At 47.3% G+C, this 27,923-nt stretch overlaps 1 protein-coding gene across 1 annotated transcript in view; it reads left to right on the top strand.

Moving 5' to 3' along the window:
• ttn.2 (titin, tandem duplicate 2) overlaps positions 1–27,923 on the top strand; it is a 174,516-nt gene that overhangs the window by 96,830 nt on the left and 49,763 nt on the right. Inside the window, exons 142-202 of the mRNA XM_044053428.1 lie at positions 65–261; positions 346–651; positions 740–893; positions 994–1,118; positions 1,215–1,333; positions 1,427–1,607; positions 1,697–1,999; positions 2,084–2,542; positions 2,727–3,029; positions 3,115–3,271; positions 3,377–3,519; positions 3,670–3,788; positions 3,930–4,107; positions 4,207–4,491; positions 4,571–4,864; positions 4,983–5,282; positions 5,392–5,700; positions 5,815–6,020; positions 6,101–6,415; positions 6,782–6,896; positions 7,023–7,331; positions 7,423–7,604; positions 7,863–7,992; positions 8,132–8,283; positions 8,438–8,585; positions 8,668–8,888; positions 8,996–9,092; positions 9,206–9,502; positions 9,637–9,936; positions 10,215–10,529; positions 10,679–10,902; positions 11,014–11,164; positions 11,244–11,525; positions 11,678–11,980; positions 12,077–12,382; positions 12,503–12,784; positions 12,916–13,103; positions 13,589–13,700; positions 13,783–13,921; positions 14,123–14,286; positions 14,364–14,515; positions 15,291–15,447; positions 15,584–15,865; positions 15,949–16,248; positions 16,341–16,634; positions 16,848–19,537; positions 19,625–19,889; positions 19,997–20,323; positions 20,430–20,714; positions 20,810–21,109; positions 21,201–21,503; positions 21,620–21,895; positions 22,004–22,303; positions 22,392–22,694; positions 22,969–23,268; positions 23,354–23,641; positions 23,720–24,022; positions 24,119–24,421; positions 24,516–24,821; positions 25,107–25,394; positions 25,579–25,869. Of these exons, the coding sequence (XP_043909363.1) occupies positions 65–261; positions 346–651; positions 740–893; positions 994–1,118; positions 1,215–1,333; positions 1,427–1,607; positions 1,697–1,999; positions 2,084–2,542; positions 2,727–3,029; positions 3,115–3,271; positions 3,377–3,519; positions 3,670–3,788; positions 3,930–4,107; positions 4,207–4,491; positions 4,571–4,864; positions 4,983–5,282; positions 5,392–5,700; positions 5,815–6,020; positions 6,101–6,415; positions 6,782–6,896; positions 7,023–7,331; positions 7,423–7,604; positions 7,863–7,992; positions 8,132–8,283; positions 8,438–8,585; positions 8,668–8,888; positions 8,996–9,092; positions 9,206–9,502; positions 9,637–9,936; positions 10,215–10,529; positions 10,679–10,902; positions 11,014–11,164; positions 11,244–11,525; positions 11,678–11,980; positions 12,077–12,382; positions 12,503–12,784; positions 12,916–13,103; positions 13,589–13,700; positions 13,783–13,921; positions 14,123–14,286; positions 14,364–14,515; positions 15,291–15,447; positions 15,584–15,865; positions 15,949–16,248; positions 16,341–16,634; positions 16,848–19,537; positions 19,625–19,889; positions 19,997–20,323; positions 20,430–20,714; positions 20,810–21,109; positions 21,201–21,503; positions 21,620–21,895; positions 22,004–22,303; positions 22,392–22,694; positions 22,969–23,268; positions 23,354–23,641; positions 23,720–24,022; positions 24,119–24,421; positions 24,516–24,821; positions 25,107–25,394; positions 25,579–25,869 (17,183 nt within the window). The remainder of the gene's footprint in view (positions 1–64; positions 262–345; positions 652–739; positions 894–993; positions 1,119–1,214; positions 1,334–1,426; positions 1,608–1,696; positions 2,000–2,083; positions 2,543–2,726; positions 3,030–3,114; positions 3,272–3,376; positions 3,520–3,669; positions 3,789–3,929; positions 4,108–4,206; positions 4,492–4,570; positions 4,865–4,982; positions 5,283–5,391; positions 5,701–5,814; positions 6,021–6,100; positions 6,416–6,781; positions 6,897–7,022; positions 7,332–7,422; positions 7,605–7,862; positions 7,993–8,131; positions 8,284–8,437; positions 8,586–8,667; positions 8,889–8,995; positions 9,093–9,205; positions 9,503–9,636; positions 9,937–10,214; positions 10,530–10,678; positions 10,903–11,013; positions 11,165–11,243; positions 11,526–11,677; positions 11,981–12,076; positions 12,383–12,502; positions 12,785–12,915; positions 13,104–13,588; positions 13,701–13,782; positions 13,922–14,122; positions 14,287–14,363; positions 14,516–15,290; positions 15,448–15,583; positions 15,866–15,948; positions 16,249–16,340; positions 16,635–16,847; positions 19,538–19,624; positions 19,890–19,996; positions 20,324–20,429; positions 20,715–20,809; positions 21,110–21,200; positions 21,504–21,619; positions 21,896–22,003; positions 22,304–22,391; positions 22,695–22,968; positions 23,269–23,353; positions 23,642–23,719; positions 24,023–24,118; positions 24,422–24,515; positions 24,822–25,106; positions 25,395–25,578; positions 25,870–27,923) is intronic.

Below are 27,923 nucleotides of genomic sequence, written 5' to 3'. Positions count from 1 at the left end.
AGTTTGCCGTTTATAATAAAGATTGTGTCTTAAAGGTGTTTAACTCTCTGTGACCACCATCCAGGTATGTCATTGAGAAGAAGGAGAAGCTTGGCACTCGCTGGGTTAAATGTGGGAAGACTTCAGGTCCGGACTCTAAGTACAGAGTAACTGATGTCATTGAAGGAACAGAGGTTCAGTTCCAGGTCCGCGCTGAAAACGAAGCTGGCGTGGGGCATCCAAGCGAACCCACAGAGATCCTCTTAATTGAAGATCCCACAGGTCAGTGTCTCGTTTGAAAACCTCCAAGAAGTTAAATGCACACGTACCCTAAGTGTCTAAATTTGTCTGTCTTTCCCCGCTCAGGTGTCCCGTCCCCACCAGTTGAACTGCACGTGACTGGAGCCAGCCGAGACTTCCTGTCCATTGCCTGGAAAGCACCCCTGAGGGACGGCGGTTGCCCCATTACCGGATACCACATTGAGATGTGCGAGGCTGGAACAGAGAAGTGGATGAGGGTCAACTCTCGTCCAGTAAAGGAAATGAAGTACCGTGTGGAAGAAGGTTTGGTCCCTGAGAAAGAGTACATCCTGAGAGTGAGGGCCATCAACTCTGTCGGAGTCAGCGACCCCTCCGACATTTCTGAGAACGTCTTCGCCAAAGACTCTGACTGTAAGTTTATTCAATGCTGCCCTTAAAGTCCAGTAAATCATCAAACAGAAACAAGTGAATAAATCAGACAATTTTCTTCTGTTTCCAGGTAACCCAACAATCGACTTCCAGACTCTGGACCTGGTTGTTGTGGAGACAGAGAAGCTGCACATCCCAGTTCCCTTCAGAGCAGTTCCCTCGCCAAAAATCACCTGGCACAAAGACGGCAATGAGATGAAGGCTGATGAACGCGTTGGCTTCAGGTCAGCAGGACGTCTCTTCACATCCACCGTGTTGTGTTCAAACGTAAATTCCTCCAATGACAGGTGAGCAGCATCTTATGGGATTGTTTATTTTCAACAGAAAGGAGTACACTTCCTGTCACCTGGAGATCGACAGCAGCGTCCATCCTGACGCTGGAGTCTACAAAGTAACTCTGGAGAACAAACTGGGAGCTGGCAGCGCCACCATCAACGTTAAAGTCATTGGTACTTTCGAGACTTACTTTCGAGACTTACTTACTTTACACAAAGAAGTTGGACATCTAAGGTTTTTTCATGTGTCTTCTGTGTCTCTGTCGTCAGGTCTTCCTGGTCCCTGTAAAGATATTGCAGCTTCTGAGATCACAAAGAGCTCCTGTAAAGTGACCTGGGATCCTCCTGACTATGACGGCGGTAGCCCAATTCTTCACTACGTCCTGCAGGTTGGAGACATACACGTGTTGTTTTTCAAATGTGACACCAGAGGCTGAACGTCAGTGCTGGGTTGGTAACAGCTGATGTGTTTGTGTGTGCAGCGGCGTGAAGCCGGCAGGAGGACGTACGTCAACATGATGTCAGGAGAGAACAAGGTGTGCTGGAACGTCAAAGACCTCGTCCCTAACGCAGAGTACTACTTCAGAGTCCAGGCCATTAACAAGATTGGAGGAGGGGAGTTTATCGAGCTCCGCAACCCTGTCCTCGCCCAGGACCAAAAACGTGAGTGAAACGTTTTTGCTTGTTTGAATCTTAAAGTCTTGATAAGACACAACGTAACTGAACTAACTGAAATCCGTCTCTTGTAATAGATCCTCCTGACCCCCCTGTGGACCTGGAGACCCACAACCCCACGTCCAGCACCATCACGCTGACCTGGAAGCCCCCCATGTATGACGGTGGTGCAAAGATCATGGGCTACATCCTGGAGAAGCAGCTGAAGGGAGAGGACAAGTGGGAGCGTTGCAACGACTTCCTGGTTCCCGTCCTGTCCTACACTGTCAGAGATCTGACGGAGGGCAAGAACTACGCTTTCAGAGCAAGAGCTGAAAATGCAGCTGGGGTCAGTGATCCATCACGTGCCACGCTGTTTGTCAAGGTCATGGAAGCCATTGGTAAGGGTGATGTCATAAATCTAAAATGAAATTAAAGTAAAGTGAATATAATAACAGGATGTTTGTGTTCTCTCTCTCTCTCAGATTCTCCAAAGGTTTTCCTGAGCGGCAGCCTTCAGTCTGGTCTCGACGTCAAGCGCGGCTTAGAGATCTGCCTGGATGCCAACATCTCTGGTTCGCCGTACCCCGAGATCACCTGGTACTGGAACAACCATGTGATCCAACCTGAGCCACTGCGCAAGAGGCCAGAGAGGCCCTTGAAGAAGAAGGTGGAGAAGAAGGAAGAGAAGAAGGAGGAGGGTGAAGTGAAGGAGGGAGAAGAGAAGAAAGAAGGAGAGGAGAAGAAGGAGCAGGCCGCAGTGCCGGATGAGGAGGAGCCCGACTACCCGACAATCAACGAGCGTCTGGTCATCGACAACCATCGCAGAGGAACTTCCTCCATTGTCGTCAAGGACTCAGTCCGCCCTGACCATGGTGTCTACATGGTGAAGGTGAAGAACAGCCATGGTTTTGCCACTGCGACATGTCAGGTCAACGTGCTCGGTGAGAACTTTGTTTCTTTTTAATAATCTAAAATCTTTACATTGACAAATCTTAACAAATGACAGCTGTAATGTCACATGTTCCGTCTTTAATGAAATTAGACAAGAAATGTTCTTCACAACTTCAGAAACATTTGATTTTACCGACAGAAAGAGATTGTTGAATTCATGTTGTCTTTCCTCAGACACTCCTGGGCCTCCCGTGAACTTCAGGTTTGAGGAGGTGAGGAAGAACTCAGTGGTCTGCAGATGGGATCCTCCTCTGGATGATGGTGGCAGCGAGATCTTCAACTACATTCTGGAAAAGAAGGACAACTCCAGGGTAGAGTTTGGCTGGAGCAGTGTCACCACCACGCTGAGGGGATGCCGCTTCCTGGTGCCCAAACTCCTGGAGAAGAAAGAGTACATCTTCAGGGTCGCAGCTGAGAACAAGCATGGTGCCGGTCCCCCCTGTGTCTCCAAACCAGTCGTTGCCAGGAATCCTTTCGGTATGACACCACTAATGATTTGCTTATAAAAATAATATTGCATAAAATAACTGAATGAATAATGATCTAAAAACGTCCTCCTCAGACCCTCCTGAGGCTCCTGATAAGCCACAGGTTGAGGACGTCACATCTAACACTATGCTGATCAAGTGGAATGAGCCAAATGACAATGGCAGCCCCATCATCGGATATTGGGTGGAGCGTCGTGAAATCAACAGCTCCCACTGGGCTCGCATTAACAAGTGAGGACACTCAGTGTCACAACTGACACGTGGAAACATTAGTGTGTTCTGTTTGAATATTGTAGCTGCATTTTCTGACTGGTATCTCTCTGTCCTGGTCCACAGGAACATTGTTCCTAGTACTGAGCTGACCGCTGAGGGTCTGATGGAGGGCATGACTTACATTTTTAGAGTGGCAGCTGAAAACCAGGCAGGCCCGGGAAAGTTCAGTGTCCCCTCTGAACCCACATTAGCGCAGCCTTCAATATGTATGTAAACTCCCCTCAATTGTGATTTTGGTATGAATTGGTTTTAGTAATTAGCATCATGAAATGTTTGCTTGTTATATTCAACAAGAATCATGATGACAAAGCATAGCAAAGTTAGAGTTAATGTGTTGTTCTTTTGAAACCCTGCAGTACCTCCTGGACCACCAGTTGCTCGAGTGGCGGCAACCACAGGCGGTTCCATCGATGTGGAGTGGGATCCACCCACTGACAATGGTGGAGGAGAGATTCTGGGATACCACGTGGACAAGGTCAGAGCATGAAGTATCCTCTATAACCTCTTAACAGAGGCAGTTTGTCTATGCATAAAAAAAACATTGACCTGCAGGCCGAAGTTACATTTAAGATAATCCCAGCACATTTAGTCAAATGGTTTTGTCTTGGCTTTCCAGGCTTTGGCTAACACTAAGGAGTGGTCCAGGTGCACAGAACATGTTTGGAGACAACGGGAATTCACTGTCTACGGAGTCCGTGAAGGAGCCAAGTACACGGTCAGAGTTGTTGCCTGCAATGCTGCAGGAGAGGGACCGCCAGGATTCACTGAATCTGTGTTTGTCAAGAATCCTGCAGGTCAGGAGAAAAAGCAGTTAAACACAAAAGGAAAAGCCACGTCTGATCTGCTTCAGTGCTGATGTTAATCTCTTTGCTCTTTGTTGGTTTCCTCTGCAGAGTTGCCAGTCATTGATATGGACTTGTCGATCAAGAATGGAATTTTGATCAGAGCTGGACAGACGCTACTTATACCTGCCACAGTTAAAGGTAAACCCTATCCCTGCATCACCTGGACCAAGGACGATAGCAAACCTGACAAAGACCGTGTGGAGATTCTCACTGAGGGCAACGACAGCATTGTTTCAATCCCCAACTGCCAGAGGAAGGACTGCGGCAAATACCAGATCTCTGCCATGAACCCTAGTGGCAAAAAGAATGCTTGGACCAGAGTGGAGGTCGTAGGTGAGTTGAATTCCAGGAATTACATTACTTGAAATGAAATGATGCATTGAAACAAGAATGAACACTGTTTTATCTTCAGATGTCCCCGGGCCCGTCACCGACCTAAAGCCCGTTGTTGTAACTCGTAAGATGATCTTCCTGAACTGGGATGACCCCAAGGATGATGGAGGCAGCGACTTGACCGGCTTTATTGTGGAACGGCTAGATAGCAAGACACAAACATGGAAGCAGCCAGTTGAAACCATCTCGTCAAAGTGCGAATGCACGGGCATTGTGGAAGGAGAAGTGTACGTGTTCCGTGTTATGGCTAAGAACAAGTATGGCCCGGGCACACCAGTCGTGCTGGATCCCATCCTGGCTGTGGACCCACTGGGTAAGTCCAAAGATCTATTCATCACATTCTTGACATCAGAGTAAGACTTCAGTGTTGCAGTGCAATGGTCAATGACCTTGGAATGATAATAATATGCATATGGTTTTGTGGTTTTCAGCTCCACCATCATACCCTGAGAAATTCCATTACACTGAGCGCACTAAGGACTCCGTCACCTTGACCTGGAAGCCACCTCGTAATGACGGTGGCAGCCCCGTCCTGGGCTACACTGTTGAGAAAAAGAGACAGGACCAGCAAGAGTTTGAGCCCTGCAACACAGAGCTCTATCCGGACTTGACCATGACTGTGACGGGCCTGGAAGATGCCTGGATGTATGAGTTCAGGATCAAGTGTGCTAACGTCATTGGAGTGAGCGAGCCATCGAACCCTCTCGCTGTGGTTATTCAAGATGATGAAGGTAGTCTTAGTTTGAAATGGTCTTTAAAAACCTCTATCACTCTTTTTCAAAACCTCAATTGTTGTTTTGTATTTTTCTTAATTGTTTTCTTCCATCTTGTTTCTCACAGTGTCTCCTGAGGTTCACATGCTGAAGGTCTTCAAGAGCGACTCCATCACTGTGAAGAAGGGTGAACCCATTGACATGCCTGCTGAAGTCCTGGGACTCCCGATCCCTAATATTGAATGGACCAAGGATGATGTGTTGATCCCCAAATCCACTGACAATTTGCTGATTGAGACAGAAGTCACTGGCAGGCTGAATGCAAAGACTACACTGTCCATCCTAGCAGCCAACAGGAGGGACCGCGGAACCTACACTATAACTGCCACCAACACCATGGGCACAGCTCGGCACAACATCTATGTCATGGTGCTGGGTGAGTTTACTGACTGGATATCCTACATACAATGTGGATTGTACGAGTGTCTTGTGTTTATTGAGTTGGTGAAAAACCAGCTGACTCTAAACTGACTCCATGTTTTTCCCTCAGACCGACCACTCCCACCCAGGAATTTGACCGTGTCCAATATCAAGGCTGAGTTCTGCCGCCTGCAGTGGGATCCACCACTGGATAATGGTGGCAGTGAGCTGACCAACTACATTATTGATAAGAAGAAAACAACAGAGGAGCCAGAAGAGGGACAGGAAGCTCAGTGGGAGGAGGTTACCAATTGCATCATTGACAAGAAATTTGGGGTATGTGCTCATACAAACTATAGCAATAGTTCTACAACAATCTCTTGGAATAATATTAACTCCACATCCTTCTCCTGCAGGTGTGGAACCTTGAAAACGACAACTCTTACATGTTCCGCGTCCGGGCTGAGAACCGCTATGGTAAATCTGACCCCTGTATGTCAGAGGAAGTCAAGATCATAGACCCACTCGGCCTTCCAGGTCCACCAGAGAAACCAGCTATTGCAGATTATTCCAAGACCACCATGACCGTTACCTGGGAACCTCCCAGGGAAACTGGCGGCTCTGCAATTACTGGCTACTGGGTGGAGAAGAGGGAGAAAGGCTCAGACTACTGGGGCAAAGTCAACAAGGTGCCAGTAACCAAGAGAGGCCCAAAAGGCTGGGAGTGCCAGGTGAGCTGCTGGATCTCAATTTTAAGTGCTTAAAGAAGGTTCTTGCTTGTGTGAGGTCTTATTTTTGATCTAAGTTGTCTCATGTTTCTACAAACCACAGAAAGACATTAATTTAAACCCAAACACACAGAGGTAACACGCTCTGTCGTAGTACTGGAAGATGCCCCACTTAGGACTGTTATGATCTACCACAGAGTGTTAGGTTGCTTCATCTTAGAGCTTTAGATTGTTTGTCATCCATTAGAGAGGTCTTTTAGATTGTAAAACCTTCATCATGGTTCATTGTAGAGCTCCACTGTTGCAGACCAAATCAATCCTTTAAGACAAGCATGTGCAGATCATGAGCTTGGGTGTCTTGTCCCTTAGGCGACTCGTCTATTTGAGGGAACAGAGTACGAGTTCAGGGTCGCTGCCTGCAATTTTGCTGGAACTGGACCATTCAGCAGAACATCTGATTCTGCCTTTGCCGTTGATCGTCTTAGTAAGTTCAAAAATAAACAAAAACAGACTTCTATTTAAACCATCAGATACAGTAACCTGAGTGATTCATTTGTGTTTCCCATAAAAGATAGTAAAAGATATTCTTTTATGCTTCTTCCTTCTCAAGCTCCTCCCAGCATGCCTGCAGCACCTGTGGTGGCTGACAAGACAAAGCACAATGTCTCACTGACCTGGCAACCACCCGAGAGTGACGGAGGAAGCCCCATCAAGGGCTACATCATCCAGATCCAGGATGAAGGCTCGTCCAAGTGGATGCAAGTGAACGACCTTGACTCTGTTCACCCCACCACTGAGTACACCGTGCCCACCCTCCGGGAGCTTAAACGCTACCGCTTCAGGATCATTGCTGTCAATGCCATTGGCGAGTCTGACCCCAGCCCCCGCACCAGTGAGGTTCTGATTGAGGATGTTCAACGTAAGTCCTAAAATAACTCTCATCACTGTCGAGATGCTTCTCTGTGTGTGACATTGTCTTTCACCGTTGTCGCTTCCGATGTCTCTTACAGTGGCACCTTCCATCTCTATCGACATGTTGGTGGACGATCTGCTGTACATCCGTGCCGGAGAGCCGATCAAGATCCCTGCCACCATTCTCGGCCGCCCTGTTCCCAAGGTGACCTGGGACTTTGATGGAAAAGCCAAGACGCACAAGAAGAACAAATTGCATACGCTGCCCGTGGATTCAGAGGTGAGACAAACTCTCTGTTAACAAACAGCATCATGAAATGTAACCGGGAAATTATGGCAGACATTCTCATTTTATATAAATCCTTAAAAGGTGAGTGGATGACATAAAAAATCTAGGTACATACTGTAGGTAATATAGCTAATTTAGTGTAGGCAATGTACTTAATGTTGGTGGTAGGTAATGTAGCTAACATAGATAATAGGTATTGTAAGAAATGTAGCCATTGTGGGTTATTTTCTTACTGTTGTTGTTTTTCAGGTTGAGTCCACAGACACCACTTCTGTTGTGTCCATCCCTGTGAGCCTGAGGACACATTCTGGACGCTACACCATCACTGCCAAGAACAAGAGTGGACAGAAACATGTCAACGTCAGAGTCAAGGTCCTTGGTACGGCTGCCTTGATTTTATATGGACTTCAAGTCCAGATCCTGGACATCCTTAAACTGTTCTACCACAGACCTGAGAGATTTCACATGTGTGTCTGTGTCTGCTGTGATGTCTAACCTTTGTTTTTATCTGGGCACAGATGTCCCTGGACCTCCAAAGGAGCTGAGGGTTACAGACGTAACTCGGGCTACTATGAGGCTGATCTGGAAACTCCCCGACAACGATGGAGGAGAAAGAATTAAGAGCTACTTTATTGAGAAAAAGAGTCTCACTGACAAGGCCTGGACCACGGTAAACCCTGTTCAGTCCATCTAGCAGTTTGTTGTGTTCGCTGACGACTCCTCCTCTTCCTTGGAAGTACACAGTTATTAAAGCATTTCCCTGACCCTGGTCAGTCGACTTCATTGAGATTAGTTAACTGAGGAACTGGTTGATCTGTTTTCAGGTGCATGCAACCTGTGCCATCCAGGCCTACGTGGTGCCGGGTCTCCTGGAGGGTCAGGATTACTTGTTTAGGGTACGAGCCGAGAACAGACTTGGATTTGGTCCGTTCACCATCACGTCTGACCCAATTCGGGCCAGAGACCCCATCTGTGAGTACAAACCAGCACAGCTACTACACAATTTGACAAACTCTTGGTCAAATTTTTGTAACACAATCTTCTTCTTCCTCAGTCCCACCTGACCCCCCCACCAAGCTGAAGGTCAACCTGGTGACAAAGACCACGGTCACTCTGAGCTGGGAGCCTCCAAAAAACAATGGCGGTGCTCCAGTGAAACATTACATCATCGAGCGTTTGAGCTGGGACACTAGTGGGAAGGAGAAGGAGACGTGGAAACAGTGCAACAAGAGAGAAGTGGAAGAACTCACCTTTGTGGTGGAGGACCTTAAAGAGGTCGGTCCCGGTCCTCATCTCTGAGTTCTGATTCTCCTGCTGAATCTGAATCTGATTTAGGTTCTAGACGATTTGTTCACACTGATTTTAACTGTTTCCACCTGCAGGGAGGAGAGTACGAGTTCAGGGTTAAAGCAGTGAACGCTGCTGGTCCCGGCCGACCCTCTGCTACCGTTGGACCCATGTTCATTAAGGATCAGACATGTGAGTGTCAGGCATTTCAGCTGACCACTGTGTGACCTTATCCCAGGACAACTGTACATTTTCTGATCAGAAAACCGAGATACTTTTTCATAAATCATCTCTTTTTCCTTCAGTTGCTCCCACCATCGAGCTGCGTGAGGCCATGGAAGGTGAGGAGGACTCTGATGTCAGCATCGTGGCAAAGGTGAGCGGCTGCCCGTTCCCCTCACTCATCTGGAAGAAGGCCAGTCTGGCCAAACCAGAAGAGAAGACTGCTGTCCAGTACGATCAACACATGAACAAACTTGTGACCCACGACAAGTGCACGCTGCTGATTCAGCAGGCCAACAGGAAAGACAGCGCCATCTACAGCCTGACAGCCAGCAACAGTCTGGGCACCGTCACCAAGGACATCAAGCTCGCCGTGCTGGGTGAGAAACTCAAACATTTATGTTAAAAAGAGCTTCTTTTCTCAACTTGCTGTTGCAGTTATAATGTAGGCCCCACCCCTCATTCACAGATGAGTATACTGAATGTATAACACACTGATCTCCACTCCCTGCAGGACCCCCCAGCACCCCTGTTGGACCAGTCAAATTCACTGAGGTGTTTGCGGAGAGGATCGGTCTGGCCTGGCTCCCTCCCACAGATGATGGAGGATCCAAGATTACCAACTATGTGGTGGAGAAGCGTGAGGATAACAGGAAGTCCTGGGTCCATGTATCCAGTGACCCCAAAGAGTGTGCCTACGTGGTGACTCGTCTGACAGAGAACCATGAGTACGAGTTCAGAATCAAGGCCCAGAACAAGTTTGGCGTTGGGCCTCCCCTCGACAGTGAGCCGGAGAAGGCCAGAAACCTTTTCAGTGAGTTCAGTCCCATCATCAAACATTAGATTGTTTAATTTGTTTTCCTAGGAAGGTTCTCAGTCATCCAGTACATAGTCTTCTTTAGGATTTAATCTGATGATCACATCCTCATATATTCCCACAATCTTTGAAGGGAATCCATTCTCAATGTCTGTGAAAGTTGTCAGTCATTCAGTTAAATTGAACTTAACTACAAGTGACTCCTGACGACATTTGATTGTTTTATTGATAAATGTTGATTATTATTGGATATTGACAGTCTTGTCCTCTCACAGCTGTTCCGGGTCAGTGTGACAAACCGACCATCACCGATGTCTGTCTGGAGTCGATGGGTGTCAATTGGGAAGAGCCCAAGTATGACGGCGGCTCCCCCATCACAGGCTACTTTGTTGAGAGGAAGGAGACCACTGCCAAGCGCTGGGCCCGTGTGACACGCGACCCCATTCGAGCACTGCCACTGGGCAACAACTGGTATGTCACCGGACTGCTGGAAGGCGCCATGTACCAGTTCAGGATCATCGCTGTCAACGCCGCCGGCTGCGGTCTGCCGAGCATGCCCTCTGACCCCGTTCTCTGCAGAGACCCCATCAGTAAGACATGTTTATACCATGTTACAGTGAACTCATTTGCCTGTTTAGATGTTTAAGAATTCAAAGTTCAGATCACACATTTTTGGCTCCACCCTCTCAGTATAAAGATGTCACAGTGACTAAACAAATCTCTCTGTGTGTGTGTGCAGAGCCCCCGGGACCACCCACTCCAAAGGTGACGGACTGGACGAAATCAACGGTAGACCTTGAGTGGATCCCTCCTGTGGTGGATGGTGGGTCAAAGGTCACAGGCTACATTTTGGAGTTAAAGGAGGTGAACAAGGAGGAGGAGGAGAAGAAAGCTAAGAGGAAACTACTGCTTAGTGGTGCTGAGGAAGAGAAGGAGCCTGAGAGTGATGAGGGCTGGAGCAAGGTAAAAAAAAAGAAATAGCATTACCATAACAGGCTCCACCCACAGTCTCAGAGTTTCATTTGGTGTTGGTTCAAGTTTCAGTTGTAGTAAAAATTTGTCACATGTCTCCAGGCAAAGGACACAGAGATCAGAGGAACCAGGTTTGTGCTGACCGGCCTGAAAGAAGGTGGTCTGTACCTCTTTAGAGTCCGAGCTGTGAACGTCGCTGGTGTGGGAGAACCAGGGCTGGTGACGGAGCTGATCGAGCTCAAGGACAGAACGAGTAAGACTGATGAGATACTCACCTGTGCAAGCACAACAGGGAGTGATTCTGATGATCTAACTGTCCCTTTCTCAACCAGTTCCACCTGAGATGGACCTGGATGCTTCGGTGAAGGAGAAGATCGTGGTCCATGCTGGTGGCACCATCCGCATCATCGCCTACGTGTCAGGTAAACCCGCCCCGCAGATCACCTGGAGCAGAGACGACGCTGAGGTGCCAAAAGAGGCTGTGGTGGAGACCACGGGTATCTCAAACTCACTGGTCATCAAGAACTGCAAGCGCCAGCACCAGGGCATGTACACACTGTGTGCCAAGAACGAGGGAGGAGAGAGGAGGAAGGGGGTCGTTGTCGAGGTCCTGGGTGAGTCAGCCAGAAGGTCGCCGTACCTTCAGTGAAGTGTCAGTAATTAGTAATATACCACCTAGAGTTTTGTTGACACACTGATCCAGAAACCTCCCTGTGCTTCACTTAATTCTGTTTCTGATCCACTTGTCACTTCCTTCTCACTCCAGATGTTCCCGGACCTGTTGGCCTTCCCTTTGCTGGTGAGAATCTCACCAATGACTCCTGTAAGTTGACCTGGTGCACACCTGAGGACAATGGTGGCTCTGCCATCACCAACTACATCATCGAGAAGAGGGAGTCTGACCGCATGGGCTGGACCTCGGTGTCCTACACGGTGACGAGGAATAACGCTGTGGTTCAGGGACTCCTCGATGGCAAAGGCTACTTTTTCAGGATTGCAGCCGAGAACATCATCGGCATGGGACCTTTCATTCAGACCGACAAGATGGTTCTCATCCAAAACCCGATCTGTGCGTCATACACCATAATCCAAAGGCTATCAACGTTGTCATGTGACTGAAGGTGAGCTGAAATATCTCTTACCATCATGTTTGTGTCCCTTCCAGCCGTCCCAGAGCGTCCGGAGGACTTAATCATCACTGCTGTTACCAAGGACACCATTTCTGTCTCCTGGAGGCCGCCCAAGTATGATGGAGGCGCTGAGGTGACCGAGTTCGTCCTTGAGACCCGCATGGTCGGCCGGGACTCCTTCACACGCATAGGTAGTGACACCAAGCTGATGGACAGGAAGTTTACGCTGACTGGGCTGAAGGACGGCTCAAGTCACGAGTTCAGGGTGTCCGCCATCAACCAGGTGGGACGAGGCAAAGCATCATTCGCAACTAAACCGGTGCAGTGCAAGGATGAGATCCGTGAGTGAAGCAACACGACAGACTGATCAATCATCTAAGACTTTTTAAAACCAGAGCCTTATTATCAAGAAGACCTGCAAATAAATTGATCTAAAATATCTGTCCCCCTCCATCCCTCAGAGCCTCCAACTCTGGACCTGGACTTCAGGGACAAGATGATGGTGAAGGTAGGAGACAGCTGCACACTGTCAGGACGCTATGGTGGAAAACCGGCTCCCGTCGTTGCCTGGAAGAAGAATGATGAAGAACTGAAGGCAGATGAGGAGATCAACCTCCACAGCACCGCCCGCCACCTCAGCCTCAGCATCAGCAGAGCCAAGAGAGAACACAGCGGCTGCTACTGCGTCAGTGTGGAGAACGCTGCTGGAGCTCGCACAGGAATCTGCACCATCACAGTGGTTGGTGAGTGTCTCTGCAGTCGTGGGCAGGAGAAGGGATGCTTTTGAACGAGTGTCCTTATTGAGTCTGCAGTGGTTTAGAGTTGAAATATTTACCCAGAGATTGACATCTGTTTGAACACTTCCTCCTATCAGACCGTCCTCAGCCACCAGAGGGCCCTGTGGTTTTCGACGAGGTCTACAGGAACTACATGGTGATCTCCTGGAAACCTCCTCTGGATGACGGAGGCTGTGCAGTCTCCAACTACATCATCGAGAAGAGAGACACCAACAGAGACTTGTGGATGCCTGTCAACGCGTCCTGCACCAGGACGACCTGCAGGGTGAGTAAAGCAATGCTGAACCAGTCTCTTTCCAAAGAACCTGAGACTTTGAGTCCACCATACATTTTCCAAAAAAGATCTGAGACGTGGGGAAGAGTTGAAGATCATACACAAAGCATATTTGCATTTTGCATTTCTCACATGACAGGTTTTCATTTAGCTAACTGCTCTGAATGCTCTGCTGCCCTCTCTAGGAACAAGACTGGATTGCTCACACTCATTTTCCAGTTTTTAATCATTATTGTTCTTTTCATACACTTCTCCTCACAATCACCACAGAAAAGAGCTGTTTGTGTCATCTGCTAAACATGACTCTAGTTTTGGCCAAAATACAAAACTGAAAACTAAACTAAAAACCAAACATGACCTGAAATAAACATGAGTGATAAATGTTTAAATGTAAAGTAAAAAGAAACGTGACCAAATATTAAATAAGAATGAGTCAGTACTTAAGCTTCAGGTCTGATGGTTCTTTGTTTCCTCAGGTGCCGAAGCTGATTGAGGGTCGTGATTACATTGTCAGGATCATGGCTCAGAACATCTATGGCATCAGTGACCCTCTGCTGTCTGCAGAGAAGAAGGCCAGAGACATCTTCAGTAAGATCTCAATACAAAACCTGCCGTATGTGGTGTGGGTGAAACATGCTGCATCGTCTTACGCTGTTTGTTTTCATCGCAGAGGTTCCCGAAGCTCCCAAACAGCCCACAGTGAAGGAGGTGTTCCAGGACTCCGCCCTAATCAGCTGGGAGCCGCCGGCTGATGGAGGAAAACCCATCACAGGCTACATCGTGGAGAGGAAGGAGACGATGGCTAACAGGTACATGACGCGCATGTTACAAACCCGATGAAGGCATGGACAATTTTCTAATTCTATTAAATGACCTGTTGGTTTGTGAAAAATAATCTCTAAAGTCTTTCGTTCAAAGACAATAATTGTATTTATTTTTCTTGTGTAAAGACCTGCCTATCTGTGGCTGCTGGTGTTCGGCTTATTCATTTGTTACTTTCCGCCTTCCAGGTGGGTTCGTTGCAACACAGAGAGAATCCACCCGAAGGTGGAGTACTGGGTTACGGAGCTGCTGAAAGGCTGTGAGTATGAGTTCAGAGTCAGCGCTGAGAATGAGGTGGGTGCTGGAGACCCGAGCCCACCGTCCAAACCAGTCTTCGCCAAAGATCCCATAGGTAAGTACACCTCTTACTACATCGCGTCACTTTTTTTCTTCATCTTCATAAACTTACCTTCCTGTTTCGTGCTGCAGTGAAACCCAGTCCACCAGTGAACCTTGAAGCCATCGACTTCACCAAGGACTCTGTGACACTGTCCTGGGAGCCACCTGTTGACACTGGCAGAGGGAAGCTCTTTGGATACCTGCTGGAGTTCCAGAAGGCTGGAGAGGAGGAGTGGCAGAAGGTGAGGCAGTCTTTTAATTTTAGTTGCCCTATGACCTTTGATAGTAGTAGTAGTTGGCCTTCATTACATATACTGAAGTACAGTGAAAAAGTACAGTGAAATTACAGCAATCAACCCGTCCATACACACATTAAGACAGCACAATAAGACAGACATGACACGATGACCAGGCAATGTAAAGACGGGGAGGAAAGGGGAAGAAACCAAGAGGAAAGGGGGAGGAGGAAAACAAAAAGCAGCTCCCAGACTATGCTCCTGTGGGGGAGTACAGTGTGGGACTAAGAAAAAAATAACCTCAGCAACATAGGCACACTGTTGCATAGGCACACTGTACAACTTGCACCGGGGGAGGGGGATGGAGGTGTTCCAGTGCAGGCAGGAAGCCACAGGCACGGACCCCGCCTGTCACACTGGGGGGTGAAAGCAGTGAAGGTGTGGGGTGGGGTGGGGGGGGTTGTGGCTAGAGGGGTGTGTTGCATATGTGCATGTGTGTTTGTGTCCATGAACGCGTATGTGTGCATAAGCCTGGAGACTCGCTTTGTCTAGTCCCACAATCAATGTCTCAGTTCGCGGGACGCATCGCAATAACACAGCAGGTTGCCATGGAGACGTCCTTGATCAGGTCCCAGACAGATTCAATAATCAACAGGTGCTCGTGAAGGAAGGGAGGGCGGAATACAAATAGTCTCACTGCAGCGATCTCCTGCATTGTACTAGCCTCTAAGTCACTTTATTAAACTGTGTCGCTAAGTTCTTGTCATTCTGCTCTTCTCAGGTGAACCACACTCCGGACTCTTGCCAGGAGACCAAGTTTAAGGTGATCGGCCTGGAAGATGGTGCTCTGTACCGCTTCAGAGTCATGGCTGTCAACGCAGCTGGAGAGTCTGACCCAGCAGATGTGAGGGAGCCAATCAAAGTGCAGGAGAGACTTGGTAAGTTCTTGTTTCGGCGTCAAATGAATCACCTCCTAACTTGAATTTAAGTCCATTAAATGTGATGCTACAGTCTTAGAAACATGTAATTATCATCTCTTTTGTTCCTTCCTCTTCACCACCGTCACCTCATCAGAACCCCCAGATCTGATTCTGGATGCCGCAATGACCCGAGAGGTGAAGGCCCTGGCTGGCACTCACATCACTCTCATGGCTGCTATCAAAGGCGTTCCATTCCCCGCGGTGACCTGGAAGAAGAATGACGCTGATGTTCCCACTAGGGCTGACATTTACACCAACTATGTAGACACTAAGCTTGAGATGAGGTTCTGTACCAGAGGTGACTGTGGAGACTACACGCTGACCGTGGAGAACTCTGTTGGATCCAAGACAGTCATCTGCACTGTGTTGGTCTTTGGTATGAATGACACAGAGTAAATATTTGGTCTAACCTTCTACAGACTCAGCAGTTTAGTGACTTACCTTGTGCATTTTCTTTAGACAAACCTGGTCCCATCCAGCACCTCCGGGTGTCTGACGTCAGGAGTGACTCTGCATACCTGTCCTGGAAGGATCCTGAGGACAGTGGCGGTACTCGCATCACAAATTTTGTGGTTGAGAAGAAGGACACAGCATCCACCCAGTGGATCCCCATCTGCTCCACATCCAAGAAACGCAGCATGATGGTGAAGCACCTGATGGAGGGCACGTCCTATACATTCAGAGTGGCTGCTGAGAACCAGTATGGCCGCAGTGAATATGTGGAGACACCAAAGGCCATTAAGGCAATGAACCCACTGTGTGAGTAGTAATGCTGTCAACCAATGATTAACATTTTATTCTATATTTGAAATGTCAGAGCTCAGTAGTTCAAACATAAATATCTGTTTCAGTCCCTCCTGGACCTCCCAAAGACCTGCACCACTCTGATGTGGACAAGACAGAGGTGTCTTTGGTCTGGAACTGGCCTGACCGCAACGGAGGAAGTGCAATCACTGGCTTCCTCGTGGAGTATCAAGAGGAGGGAGAGAAGGAGTGGGATGAGTGGAAGACTGTTAGCATCCCTGAAACTCATGTTACTGGCCTTGAGGAAGGAAAGACCTACCGCTTCAGAGTCAGGGCCGAGAACGCCATTGGCCTCAGCAGACCCGACACAACGGTGCCCATCCTCTGCCAGGAGAAACTGAGTGAGAAACTCTTGAGTTTTGATTACAAATAGAACACATCATTAGCTGTCAAGTATTGCATATTTGCATTTTGATATATTACTTCACACTAGCTGATTTACTTTTTGTTGGTTCTAAAAATCCTCTGTTTGGTGAGCTGTAGTTTATTTATTCATTGTTTTGAAACATAAAGAGAGTAACAACAACAGTGTGAACTCCTCTGTCTGTCCACAGTGCCCCCGTTTGTGGAGGTGGATGTTAAGTACACTGAAGGCATCATTGTGAAGGCTGGCACCACCATCAGGCTGCCGGCCATTATGAGAGGAATGCCTGTTCCCTCTGCCAAGTGGTGCATTGAAGGAGAGGAGATCTTTAGCAAAGGCAATGTCAAGATCGACACTGATGGCTTCTCCACTGTGCTTAGCATTAATGAGTGCACAAGGAACCACACTGGCACCTACCTGCTCACTGTCTCTAACCCTGCTGGAAGCAAGACCGTGGCCTTGCATGTCACCGTCCTGGATGTTCCTGCTGCTCCCATTGGACCTGCCAACATCCTGGAGGTCACGCCTGACTCTATGACAATTGAGTGGCGTCCTCCTAAGGACGATGGTGGGAGCCCAGTAACCAACTACATTGTGGAGAAAAGGGAATCCAACAAGGAGAGCTGGGGAGGTGTTAGCTCTGTCGGCCTCATCACTGAGCTCAGGATCCCACGTTTACAGAGGGGAGTGGAGTATGTGGTTCGCATTCGTGCTCAGAACAAGATGGGCATTGGCGCTCCTCTGGAGAGCAAACCCACTGTCGCTGAGCATTCTTTCATGCCACCCAGCGCACCTGGAAAACCACAGATCTCTGACATCTCAGATGATGCTGTTACAGTTGGCTGGACCATGCCACTATCAGATGGTGGCAGCCATATCACTGGCTACATCATTGAACGCAGACATAAGGGAGGTAAATGGATCCGAGTTAATAAGATACCATGCAGGGACCTGAGGTACAGAGTACTGGGTCTTTTTGAGGGCAGTGAGTATGAGTTCAGAGTGTTTGCAGAGAATATTGTTGGCTTCAGTGGCCCCTCTCCCACCTCTGACCCCTGCAAACCCTGTAGGCCTGTCACTGTCCCCAGTCCTCCTGTGAACCCCAGAGTTAAAGATTACAGCAAGAACTCTGCCGACCTGGTGTGGATCAAATCCACTAAAGACGGAGGTAGCCCTATCCTTGGCTACACTGTGGAAATGAAGAAAGAAGGAACTGAGGAATGGAAAAAAGTGAACCTGGATGACTTAATCAAGCAGTGTGCTTACAAGGTGAAGGGTTTGGAGGAGGGTGTGACCTACAGATTCAGAGTGTATGCCTCAAACATGATTGGAGATGGACAGTCAAGAGAAGTCCCAGACTCCATAACTACACAAGATATCCTCATCCCTCCAGAGATTGAGATGGACGCTAGCTGCCGCGATCGTGTTACTGTGCGTGTTGGACACAACATCAATATCACTGGTTACATTAAGGCCCGTCCTGACCCTGAAGTGCTTTGGTTAAAGGAAGAGACAGTTCTGGAGAACAACAAACGGGTCACCATCACTCAGAACTTCCCAGTGGTCCACCTGAGGATCAAGGAGGCCACAAGAGCGGACCATGGCAAATACATACTTAAAGCTTCAAATGAGGGTGGCGAGGCCTCCTGCGCCATCACAGTCAATGTGCTGGACAGACCCAGCCACTGCCAGAATCTGCATATTACCTATGCAACCAAGAATGCATGTATGGTCAACTGGGATGCCCCTAATGACAATGGTGGATCTGAGATAACCAACTACATTGTGGAGTGCCGTGAGCCTAGCATTAGCTTGTGGTCTATGATCAGCTCCAACTGCACCAATCGTAAGATCAAGGCCAAATGGATGGAGGGCCATGAATACCTTTTCCGTGTCAGTGCCGTGAACAAGCTAGGATCTGGACCCACTGTAGAGACCAAGACCCCTGTCTTGGCCATTGATCCCATCGAGAAGCCTGGTGAGCCTGAGAAATTCCAAGCCACCGACATTGGTAAAAACTACGTCTATCTGAGATGGAGGAAGCCTGACTATGATGGTGGAAGCCTCAACCTCTCCTACAACTTGGAGTTCAAAGCCAAAGATGCTGACGGGTGGGAGAAACTCAATAAAGGCACTCTCACTGACACGTTCTTCATGGCTTCATGTGCAGAGAATCAGACATATACCTTCAGGGTGCAGACTGTCAATGAAGGAGGTGAAAGTGGCTGGGTGAACCTTCCTGATATTCTGGTGAAGGAGGACATCCAGAAGCCCGTCATTGACCTGAAGTTGGCCGGAACTCTGACAGTGATGGTGGGAGAGTCAGTCAGGATGGAGGCCGGCCTGAGAGGAAAGCCCCAGCCTGAGGTCAAATGGATAAAAGACAAGGCTATTGGAGACAACCCTAGAATCAGCTATGAGACTGGTCCAGACTACTCCAAGTTCCTTTTGACTAAGTCCAGACGTTGTGATACTGGGAAGTATATCATCACTGCCACCAACTGTGCTGGCACCTTCACAGCATATGCCAACGTTAATGTCCTGGATGTCCCCGGGCCAGTAAGAAACCTCAGAATTACAGGCATTGGAGCTGACAAGTGCAGAGTGGTGTGGGATGCTCCAGATGATGAAGGTGGTTGCGAGGTAGACAGCTACATCCTAGAGAAATGCGAGACCAGGAGGATGGTCTGGTCCACATACTCCGACTGTGTTTATACACCCTATTGCAACATCTCCCGTCTAGTGGAGGGTAATGAGTACATCTTCAGAGTAAGGGCTGAGAACAAGATGGGAACTGGCCCCCCCATGGAGAGCAAGTCTGTCACTGTCAAGACTCAGTTTAACAGACCTGGTCCTCCTGAGGCTCCAGAGGTCACCAAGGTAAGAAAAAGTCATCCTTCTTTATAGATTCCCCAATCATGAGAAAGTTCCTCTGTGAGTCATGCTGATGATACATTTGTGATGCAGGTGAGTAAAGATGAGATGACAGTGGTCTGGGCTCCTCCTGAGAATGATGGAGGAAAGTCCATCACTGGTTACATCCTGGAGAGGAAAGAGAAGAGGGCAGTGCGCTGGGTGCCATGTACCAAGAGCCCCATCTCTGAGAGACGTATGAAAGTTACCAACCTGATTCCAAACCATGAGTACCAGTTCAGGGTGAAGGCTGAAAACGAGGTGGGTCTGGGGGATCCCAGCAAACCCTGCAGACCTGTTGCAGCCAAAGATCCAATTGGTGAGTTAGCAGTTGTAACCTCTTTTATACTTTGTTCAGATGTAGGCCAGATAACATGGAATATACAAGATTCTAAAAATGTGTCTTCTCCTCATCTCTCCTTGCAGAGCCCCCTGGCCCTCCTGCTGGACTGAAGGTGTCTGACAGCACCAAGACCTCAATTACACTCTCTTGGTCTAAGCCTGTGTATGACGGTGGTGCCCCCATAATTGGCTACAGCCTGGCCATGAGGCTGAAATGTGAGGCTGACCCTGAAAAGCCCACAGAGGGCTGGAAGGATATCGACACTCGTGGACCACTTGTGCTGAAAGAGTTTACCATTGGCCAGTTGGATGAAAAGCAGGAGTACGAGTTCAAGGTGTCTGCCCAAAACCAAGTGGGTTGGGGACGCCACGCCTATTTGAAGGAGGCTGTCTACCCCAAGGAGATTCTCGGTAAAAATTAAGATACTTTGCATTTCATTTCATTTGCAAATACGTTTGTCTAATGTGACCAAAAAATACACATATAACATTGCTGATATTGTTTCCATGACAATAGAGGCACCAGAGATTGAGCTGGATGCTAGTCTAAGGAAAGGCCTGGCTGTCAGAGCCGGCTGTCCAATTAGGCTTTTTGCTGTGATCAGAGGAAGGCCCACCCCCACGGTCACCTGGAAGCGTGTAGGTGTGGACAATGTGATCCGCCGAGGCCATGTTGACCAGGTTGACAGCATGTCCTTCTTGGTCATTCCTGAGAGCACCAGAGAGGATTCTGGGAGATACTCATTGACTCTGTCCAACTCAGCCGGAGAAAAAGCTGTCTATGTCCGTGTCAAAGTTCTTGGTAAGAAATTTAATCTGTCCTCTGTCTACTGTCTAACTCAATTGCTCACCATTAAAAAGTGTGCAATCAAAGTGACTTGCACTGGTCCTTTGCAGACACTCCTGGTCCCGTCGGAGAACTGGACGCAGCTAACGTCACAAAGACAACAGCTCAACTGTCCTGGTTGCCTCCAGAAAATGATGGAGGCAGCCCCATTCTTACCTACACTGTGGAGAAACGGGAAGTAGATAGGAAGACCTGGTCCAAGTGCACAGAGGAACTGAAGAAAACAAGCTTCAAGATCACCAACATGACACCTGGCGTAGAATACTACTTCAGAGTCATGGCCTGCAACAAGTACGGCCTTGGCGCTCCTCAGGACTCACCCAGGTCCTACCTGGCTGTTGATCCTATCAGTGAGTATCACACAATAGAAATAAGATTCAATATATCAACCCAATGTTCCTCTGTCTCTGCACCTCTTAACACCTGCCGTGTTGCACCCAGGTGAGCCAGACCCTCCGAAGAAGGTGGACGTGCTAGAGATCTCCAAGAACAGTGCTACAGTTGGTTGGCTAAAACCTCTCAGAGACGGAGGAGCCAAGATCAATGGTTATTTGGTAGACTACCAAGAGGAAGGGGCACCTGAAGGCAAGTGGACGCCATACTCTGTGGTAAAAGACCTGACCATTGTTGTGGTTGGTCTTAAAGAAGGAAAGAAGTACAGGTTCAGAGTGGCAGCCAGGAACTCAGTGGGGGTAAGCCTGGCCCGAGAGGCCGAGGGCGTGTTCGAGGTCAAGGAGCAGCTCAGTGAGTAGACAGATAAAATTCTAATATAATATTTAAACTCAAAATCTATTGCAATTTTTAACTTTAAATTCAGAAAGGCAAACATAATTTGAAATCCTGTTTTTTTCTTCCTCCAGTGGCTCCTAAGATAATCTTGCCCGACACTGTGACAGTCAGAGCTGGATCCAAGATGGTGATTGAGGCCATCGTGGCTGGTAAACCTGCACCCATCTGCAAGTGGAAGCAGGGCAATGAGGACGTGCTGACCTCTGACCGACTGTCCCTTGTAAAGACACTGACGACCTGCACACTGATCATCAAGAACGTGAGGAGGAACGACAGCGGCTACTATAGTCTGTCAGCTGAGAATAGCACTGCCAAGGTCAACCACATCCTGAAAGTCACCGTCATGGGTCAGTTTGAACTCTGTTGGAGCTGAATGTTGTTGACAATTCACAGTGTGTGTGTGTGTGTGTTTGCGCACACTTTTGTTGTCATCATTGAACTTTGTGTCTCTCCAGACATTCCTGGACCCCCTGAAGCTCCTCTGCAGATCACAGAACAGGACATTGATTCCTGCACCCTGCTATGGAACTCCCCACAAGAGGACGGTGGCAGCAATATCACTGGCTACATTGTAGAGAAGTGTGACATCAGCCAGGGCGACTGGATCACTGTGTCCTCATCCTGCACCAAAACCTGCTTCAGAATGACCAAACTGATAACTGGCAAAGAGTATAGTTTCAGAGTCCGCGCAGAGAATAGGTTTGGTGTCTCTGAACCCATCTACTCTGAGAGGATGATCGCCAGATATCCATTCGGTGAGCCTGAAACAAACTTAACTTTATTGGCTACATTATTGATAATATAAATGTAACACCTTGTACTGACTGTTGTTTTTTGTGGTAGATCCTCCCACTGAGCCCAGAAATCTGCAGATCAACAAGGTCAACAAGGAATTTGTCGCCCTGTCTTGGGAGCATCCCAGCAGTGATGGTGGCAGCCCCGTTACTGGATATTGCATTGAAAAGAAGGAGAGGAACAGCCTTCTGTGGTCGATGGCCGATGACCAGTTAGTCAAAGCCACCCACCACATCTGCACCAACCTGATCGAGGGCCTGGAATACACGTTCAGGGTGTCGGCGCTCAACATAGCTGGACAAGGAAGACCTTCCAAGCAGACTGACTTCATCACTGCCAGGACTGCTGTTGGTATGAAAATGTCATTCGATTGATTTCAACAGAATTGTTTTGTTAGAAAAAGTTATTCAAGGGAGTGTGACAAACTCAAATTCCAAGAATCTTTGTTCACATTGTTATTGTTATAATTTTAATGACTTAATTATGACAGTCTGGATATTCATTTTTTATTGGTACAGATTTGTGACACTCACACATTTTTGATTCAATCTGAGCCTCATTCTTCCTCGTACAGATGTGTGTGTGTATGTGTAACTGAGTCTATGAACCCTTTTTCATAATCTAGACCAACCAGGTAAACCTGAACCCATGGATGTGACCAAGCACTCAGTGTCTTTGGTCTGGACCCAACCAAAGCACGATGGTGGCAGCAAACTCATCGGCTACTACATGGAATACACAAAAGTCCCGGAGGACAAGTGGATTCGCTGTAATGCCAACTGTATAGACATCCAGGCGGAGAACTACGTGGTGAGTGGCCTGGAGGAGTTCCAGGTTTACCAGTTTAGAGTCATCGCCAAAACAGCCATTAACATCAGCCAACCATCAGAGCCGTCCGACCCCATCAACATCATCGCGGAAAATGGTAAAACTATACAGCACAAGCAAAAACTGGGATATGATGAATACATTTTAGACAAGTAATGATTATTCTCTCTTCTGTTGAGTAGTTGCTCCTCGCGTGGACCTGGGTGTTGATATGAAGAGCCTGATTGTGGTGAAGGCTGGAGAAAACGTCACCCTTGAAGCTGTGGTGTTTGGAAAGCCACTGCCCAAGGTGAGTTGGAAGAGAGATGGCGTGCCACTGCTCCTGACTGAGGGAATGAAGATGACCCAGAGGAAACACACCCACCTGCTGGAGCTCTACTCTGTAACTAGAAAGGAATCTGGAGACTACACTATCACTGCCGAGAATGTCAATGGCAGCAAGTATGCCACCATCAAGGTCAAAGTGCTTGGTAAGTTACATTTCAGGTCGGTTTTTTTTTCTAAGCCAAAATAGTGTGTAGTCTAATCTCTCTCTGTGTCTGCTGCAGACAAACCAGGACCTCCTCACACTGTGAAAATTACCAAAGTGTTTGCCGACCGTGTGAAGCTGCGATGGGAGCCCCCACTTGCAGATGGTGGCTCTGAGATCACTAATTACATCATTGAGAAGCGTGAGACCAGCAGACCCAATTGGGCACTGGTCACCGCCAATATCAGCGGACACCTCTCTGACTGCTCAGTGGAGAAACTCATTGAAGGACATGAGTACCAGTTCAGAGTCAGTGCTGAGAACCAGTACGGTGTGGGAGACGCGGGCATGACTGATTCCGTCATGGTCAAGAATCCATATGGTATGTCAGAGGCCTTTACTGTCCACTACACTGGGACATTTTTAACTGTACTTGTGATATAATGGGATGTTGTTGTGACCTGTTATTTTTCCTTAGATGTTCCTGGACCCTGTGAGCCACCAGTCATCACTAACATCACCAAAAACTCCATGACAGTTAGCTGGAAGGCTCCAGCTAATGACGGCAGGTCTCCTATCCTGGGCTACATGGTGGAGAAACGTGAGGCCACTGAACTGACCTGGGCTAAGGTCAACCGCCGGCCGGTCATTGACAGGACCATCAAGGCTCTTCAGCTGACAGAGGGCTCTGAGTATGAGTTCAGAGTTATCGCTCTTAACAAGGCCGGTTTGGGCAAACCTAGCGATGCATCCAACGCTGCACTGGCTGTCGATCCTGTCTGTGAGTATCCAGACATTTTAGTCGAATAAACAAAAACAAGAACTTTTAATTTATCAAATTACAAATAACAAAATGTGGTGTTATAATTCTCCAGATCCTCCCGGACCACCTGCCTTCCCCAAGGTAGTAGACTCCACTAAGAGCTCCATCAGCCTTAGGTGGACCAAACCTGCATATGACGGTGGCTGTGAAATCATTGGCTACTTGGTGGAATGCAAGCGAGCGGACTCTGAGAACTGGACCAAATGCAACGTCCCTAAAAAGCTCCAGGCCACTAAATTCCTGATGACTGGTCTGATGGAAGACACTGAGTACCAGTTCAGAGTCTATGCCGTCAACAAGATAGGCTACAGTGAGCCAAGTGAAGTCCCTGAAAACCACATGCCCAAGGAAATCCTGAGTATGTTTCTTAAATCAAATATTAATCAAGAGTTTTAACTTTAACATTAATTTATTTTCATGAAATTCTTATTTAAAATGTATATTATTTGAAATAATACTGGACTAGTTACAGGTGTCTCAGGTTTTGTTTATCTTTGCTAATCTTAATTATCTGACATTTATTGTGATAATTATGAATATCAAGTTATTCAATACTTTCTATCATGAACACCTTTGTAGCCACATCACCCACCACTAAATTAACATTAATGTGTTAATAAGTGATTTTCTGTCTGTACACCAGTCGCTCCTGAAGCTGAGCTGGACGCTGACCTGAGGAAGACTCTGGTTCTTCGTGCTGGTGTCACCATGAGGCTCTATGTCCCACTGAGAGGACGCCCGCCACCAAAGGTGACGTGGTCGAAGGTTGACGCTAACCTGAAGGAGAGGCAGGGTCTTCTGATCAAGACATCAGACTGGGACACGCTGTTGATGATCGAGGGCGTTAACAGATACGATGCTGGCAAATATGTCCTGACACTGGAGAACAGCAGCGGCACCAAGAGCTACACAATTGTGGTCAAGGTCCTTGGTAAGAATGTCAGGAATGGATGAGGAGTTCATAGTCCACTGAGTGGTCTTTCAATGCATTTCAGATCTTCTTAAGAACATTAAACATAAAATACACTCTAAACAACAGTTAATGTTTTCTTCCTCGTTCTTTTAATTTGCTATGTGTTACCTGAGTTGAAGAGTCTTCTTGTCCTCCGCCTCAGATACTCCTGGACCACCTGTGAACCTCATCGTGAAGGAGACTTCAAAGAGCCACGCCTGGATCACCTGGGAGCCACCGCTGATCGACGGTGGCAGCCTAGTGAAGAACTACATCGTCGAGAAACATCTGGCAGAGAGGAAGGCCTGGACCTGCGTGTCGACCAAGTGCCACAAGACCTCCTTCAGGATCACCAACCTGGAGGCGGGACAGGCCTACTGTTTCCGAGTCCTGGCAGAAAATGCATATGGCATAGGAGAAGGCTGTGAGACCCCCGGCAGTGTCAGAGCCTCAGGTGGCTATAAGTTTTTTTTTTTGTTATGTTGCTTACTTCAGTTTTGTTTTTAAACTGCAGCAGATACAGTCATGTTTATAACAAAGTACCACAGTAGCTTTCACCCACAAAAAACACGTCAAACAAGCTGAAACAGAGTCAGAACTGGATAACTCCATTGGAGCGGTGGATGAGGTGGTAATCGTGAGTTCTCAAAAATCTTGCCTCCGGGCTCCAAATCTAAAGTGGACATTTTAATTCAATTCAATTCAATTCAATTCAATTCAATTTTATTTGTATAGCGCCAAATCATAACATACATTATCTCAAGGCACTGTACATAGACAACATCAAGGAGAGCAGAGAACCCCAACAGTTCACACAATAAGCAAACACTAGGCATCAGTGGAGAGAAAAAACTCCCTCTTAACAGGAAGAAATCTCTGACAGAACCAGGCTCAGAGATGTGCGGTCATCTGCCTCGACCGGTTGGGGTGAAAGGAAAAATGGGGGACAGTGGAGAGGTGGGGCCTGGAATCTATCAGATAAGTATGATTTAAACCAGCAGAGGGCAGCACCTGTGATACCAAGAGTCTGCTCCAATCTCTGCAGTAGAATATCTTGATCAATGGTGTCAAATGCAGCACTAAGATCTAACAGGACAAGTAAAGAAACTAGACCATTATCTGACGCCAAGAGAAGATCATTACTAACTTTAACTAGTGCTGTTTCTGTGCTATGGTTTAATCTAAAACCTGACTGAAAATCTTCAAACAGGCCATTAATGCGCAGATATTCACATAATGGATTAGCAACTGCCTTTTCTAAGATTTTAGAGACAAAGGGAAGATTAGATATAGGTCGGTAATTAGCTAAAATATCTGGGTCAAGGGTCGCTTTTTTTAGAAGGGGTTTAATAACTGCTACTTTAAACGTTAGGGGCACATATCCAGTTAATAAGGATAGATTAATTTGAGTTAATATAGAGTTGTTAATTAAAGGAAACACATCTTTAAACAGTTTGGTGGGGATAGGATCTAACTGACAGGTTGATGGCTTAGATGATGAAACTAATGATGTTAACTCAGGGAGATCTATAGTGGAGAAACTGTCTAACTGTGCACCTGGTGCTTCTAAAGCTCTTGTGCTAGAAGATGAGTCAGTCCCAATATGAGGGAGGAGATGATCCATTTTTTCTCTAATTGATGTTATTTTATTCACAAAGACGTTGATAAAGTCATCACTGCTCAGTGTTAAAGGAATAGATGGTTCAGTGGAGCTGTGGCTCTGTGTCAGCCTGGCTACAGTGCTGAAAAGAAATCTATGATTATTCTTATTTTCTTCAATTAGAGAAGAATAATAGGCAACTCTAGCTTTGTGTAGGGCTTTTTTGTAAGCTACAAAACCATCTTTCCAGGCTATATGAAGTTCCTCTAGGTTACTGGAACGCCATTTTCTTTCTAATCGACGTAACGTCTGTTTAAGAGCACGAGTATTGGAGTTAAACCATGGTGCTCGTCTCATCTGATTCACCACTTTCTTTTTCAGAGGGGCAACACAGTCTAATGTAGTACGCAGTGAGGCTGCTCTACTATTAACAAGGTTATCTATATGGGGGCAGGAGTAAAATCACAAAAGGTACCTTCAGATGCACTGACATATGGCACCGAGTTAAATAAAGGTTGCAATGTCTCTTTGAATGTATTAATATTATTATCAGACAGTATTTCTTATTTATGTTATTGTAGTTCATTATTGAACAGTTAAATGTGAGTAAATAATGATCAGTAAGGAGAGGGTTTTGAGGAACTATGTTTAAGTTATCAATATCAATACCATAAGTTAAAACAAGGTCGAGGGTGTGATTAAGGCAATGAGTTGGTTCATTAACGTGTTGAATAAAACCTATTGATTCCAACAGCGAGTTAAATGCGCAGCTAAGACTATCACGGTCAACATCTACATGGATGTTGAAATCCCCTACAATTATGATTTGATCTGTTTTAAGCACCAACTCAGATAAGAACTCAGAGAACTCTGATAGAAACTCTGAATAAGGTGCAGGTGGACGATAA

Source organism: Solea senegalensis, linkage group LG2 (assembly GCF_019176455.1).
Source record: "Solea senegalensis isolate Sse05_10M linkage group LG2, IFAPA_SoseM_1, whole genome shotgun sequence".
NCBI classification, from domain to species: Eukaryota; Metazoa; Chordata; class Actinopteri; order Pleuronectiformes; family Soleidae; genus Solea; species Solea senegalensis.
This window is presented reverse-complemented; position numbering and strand designations above follow the sequence as displayed.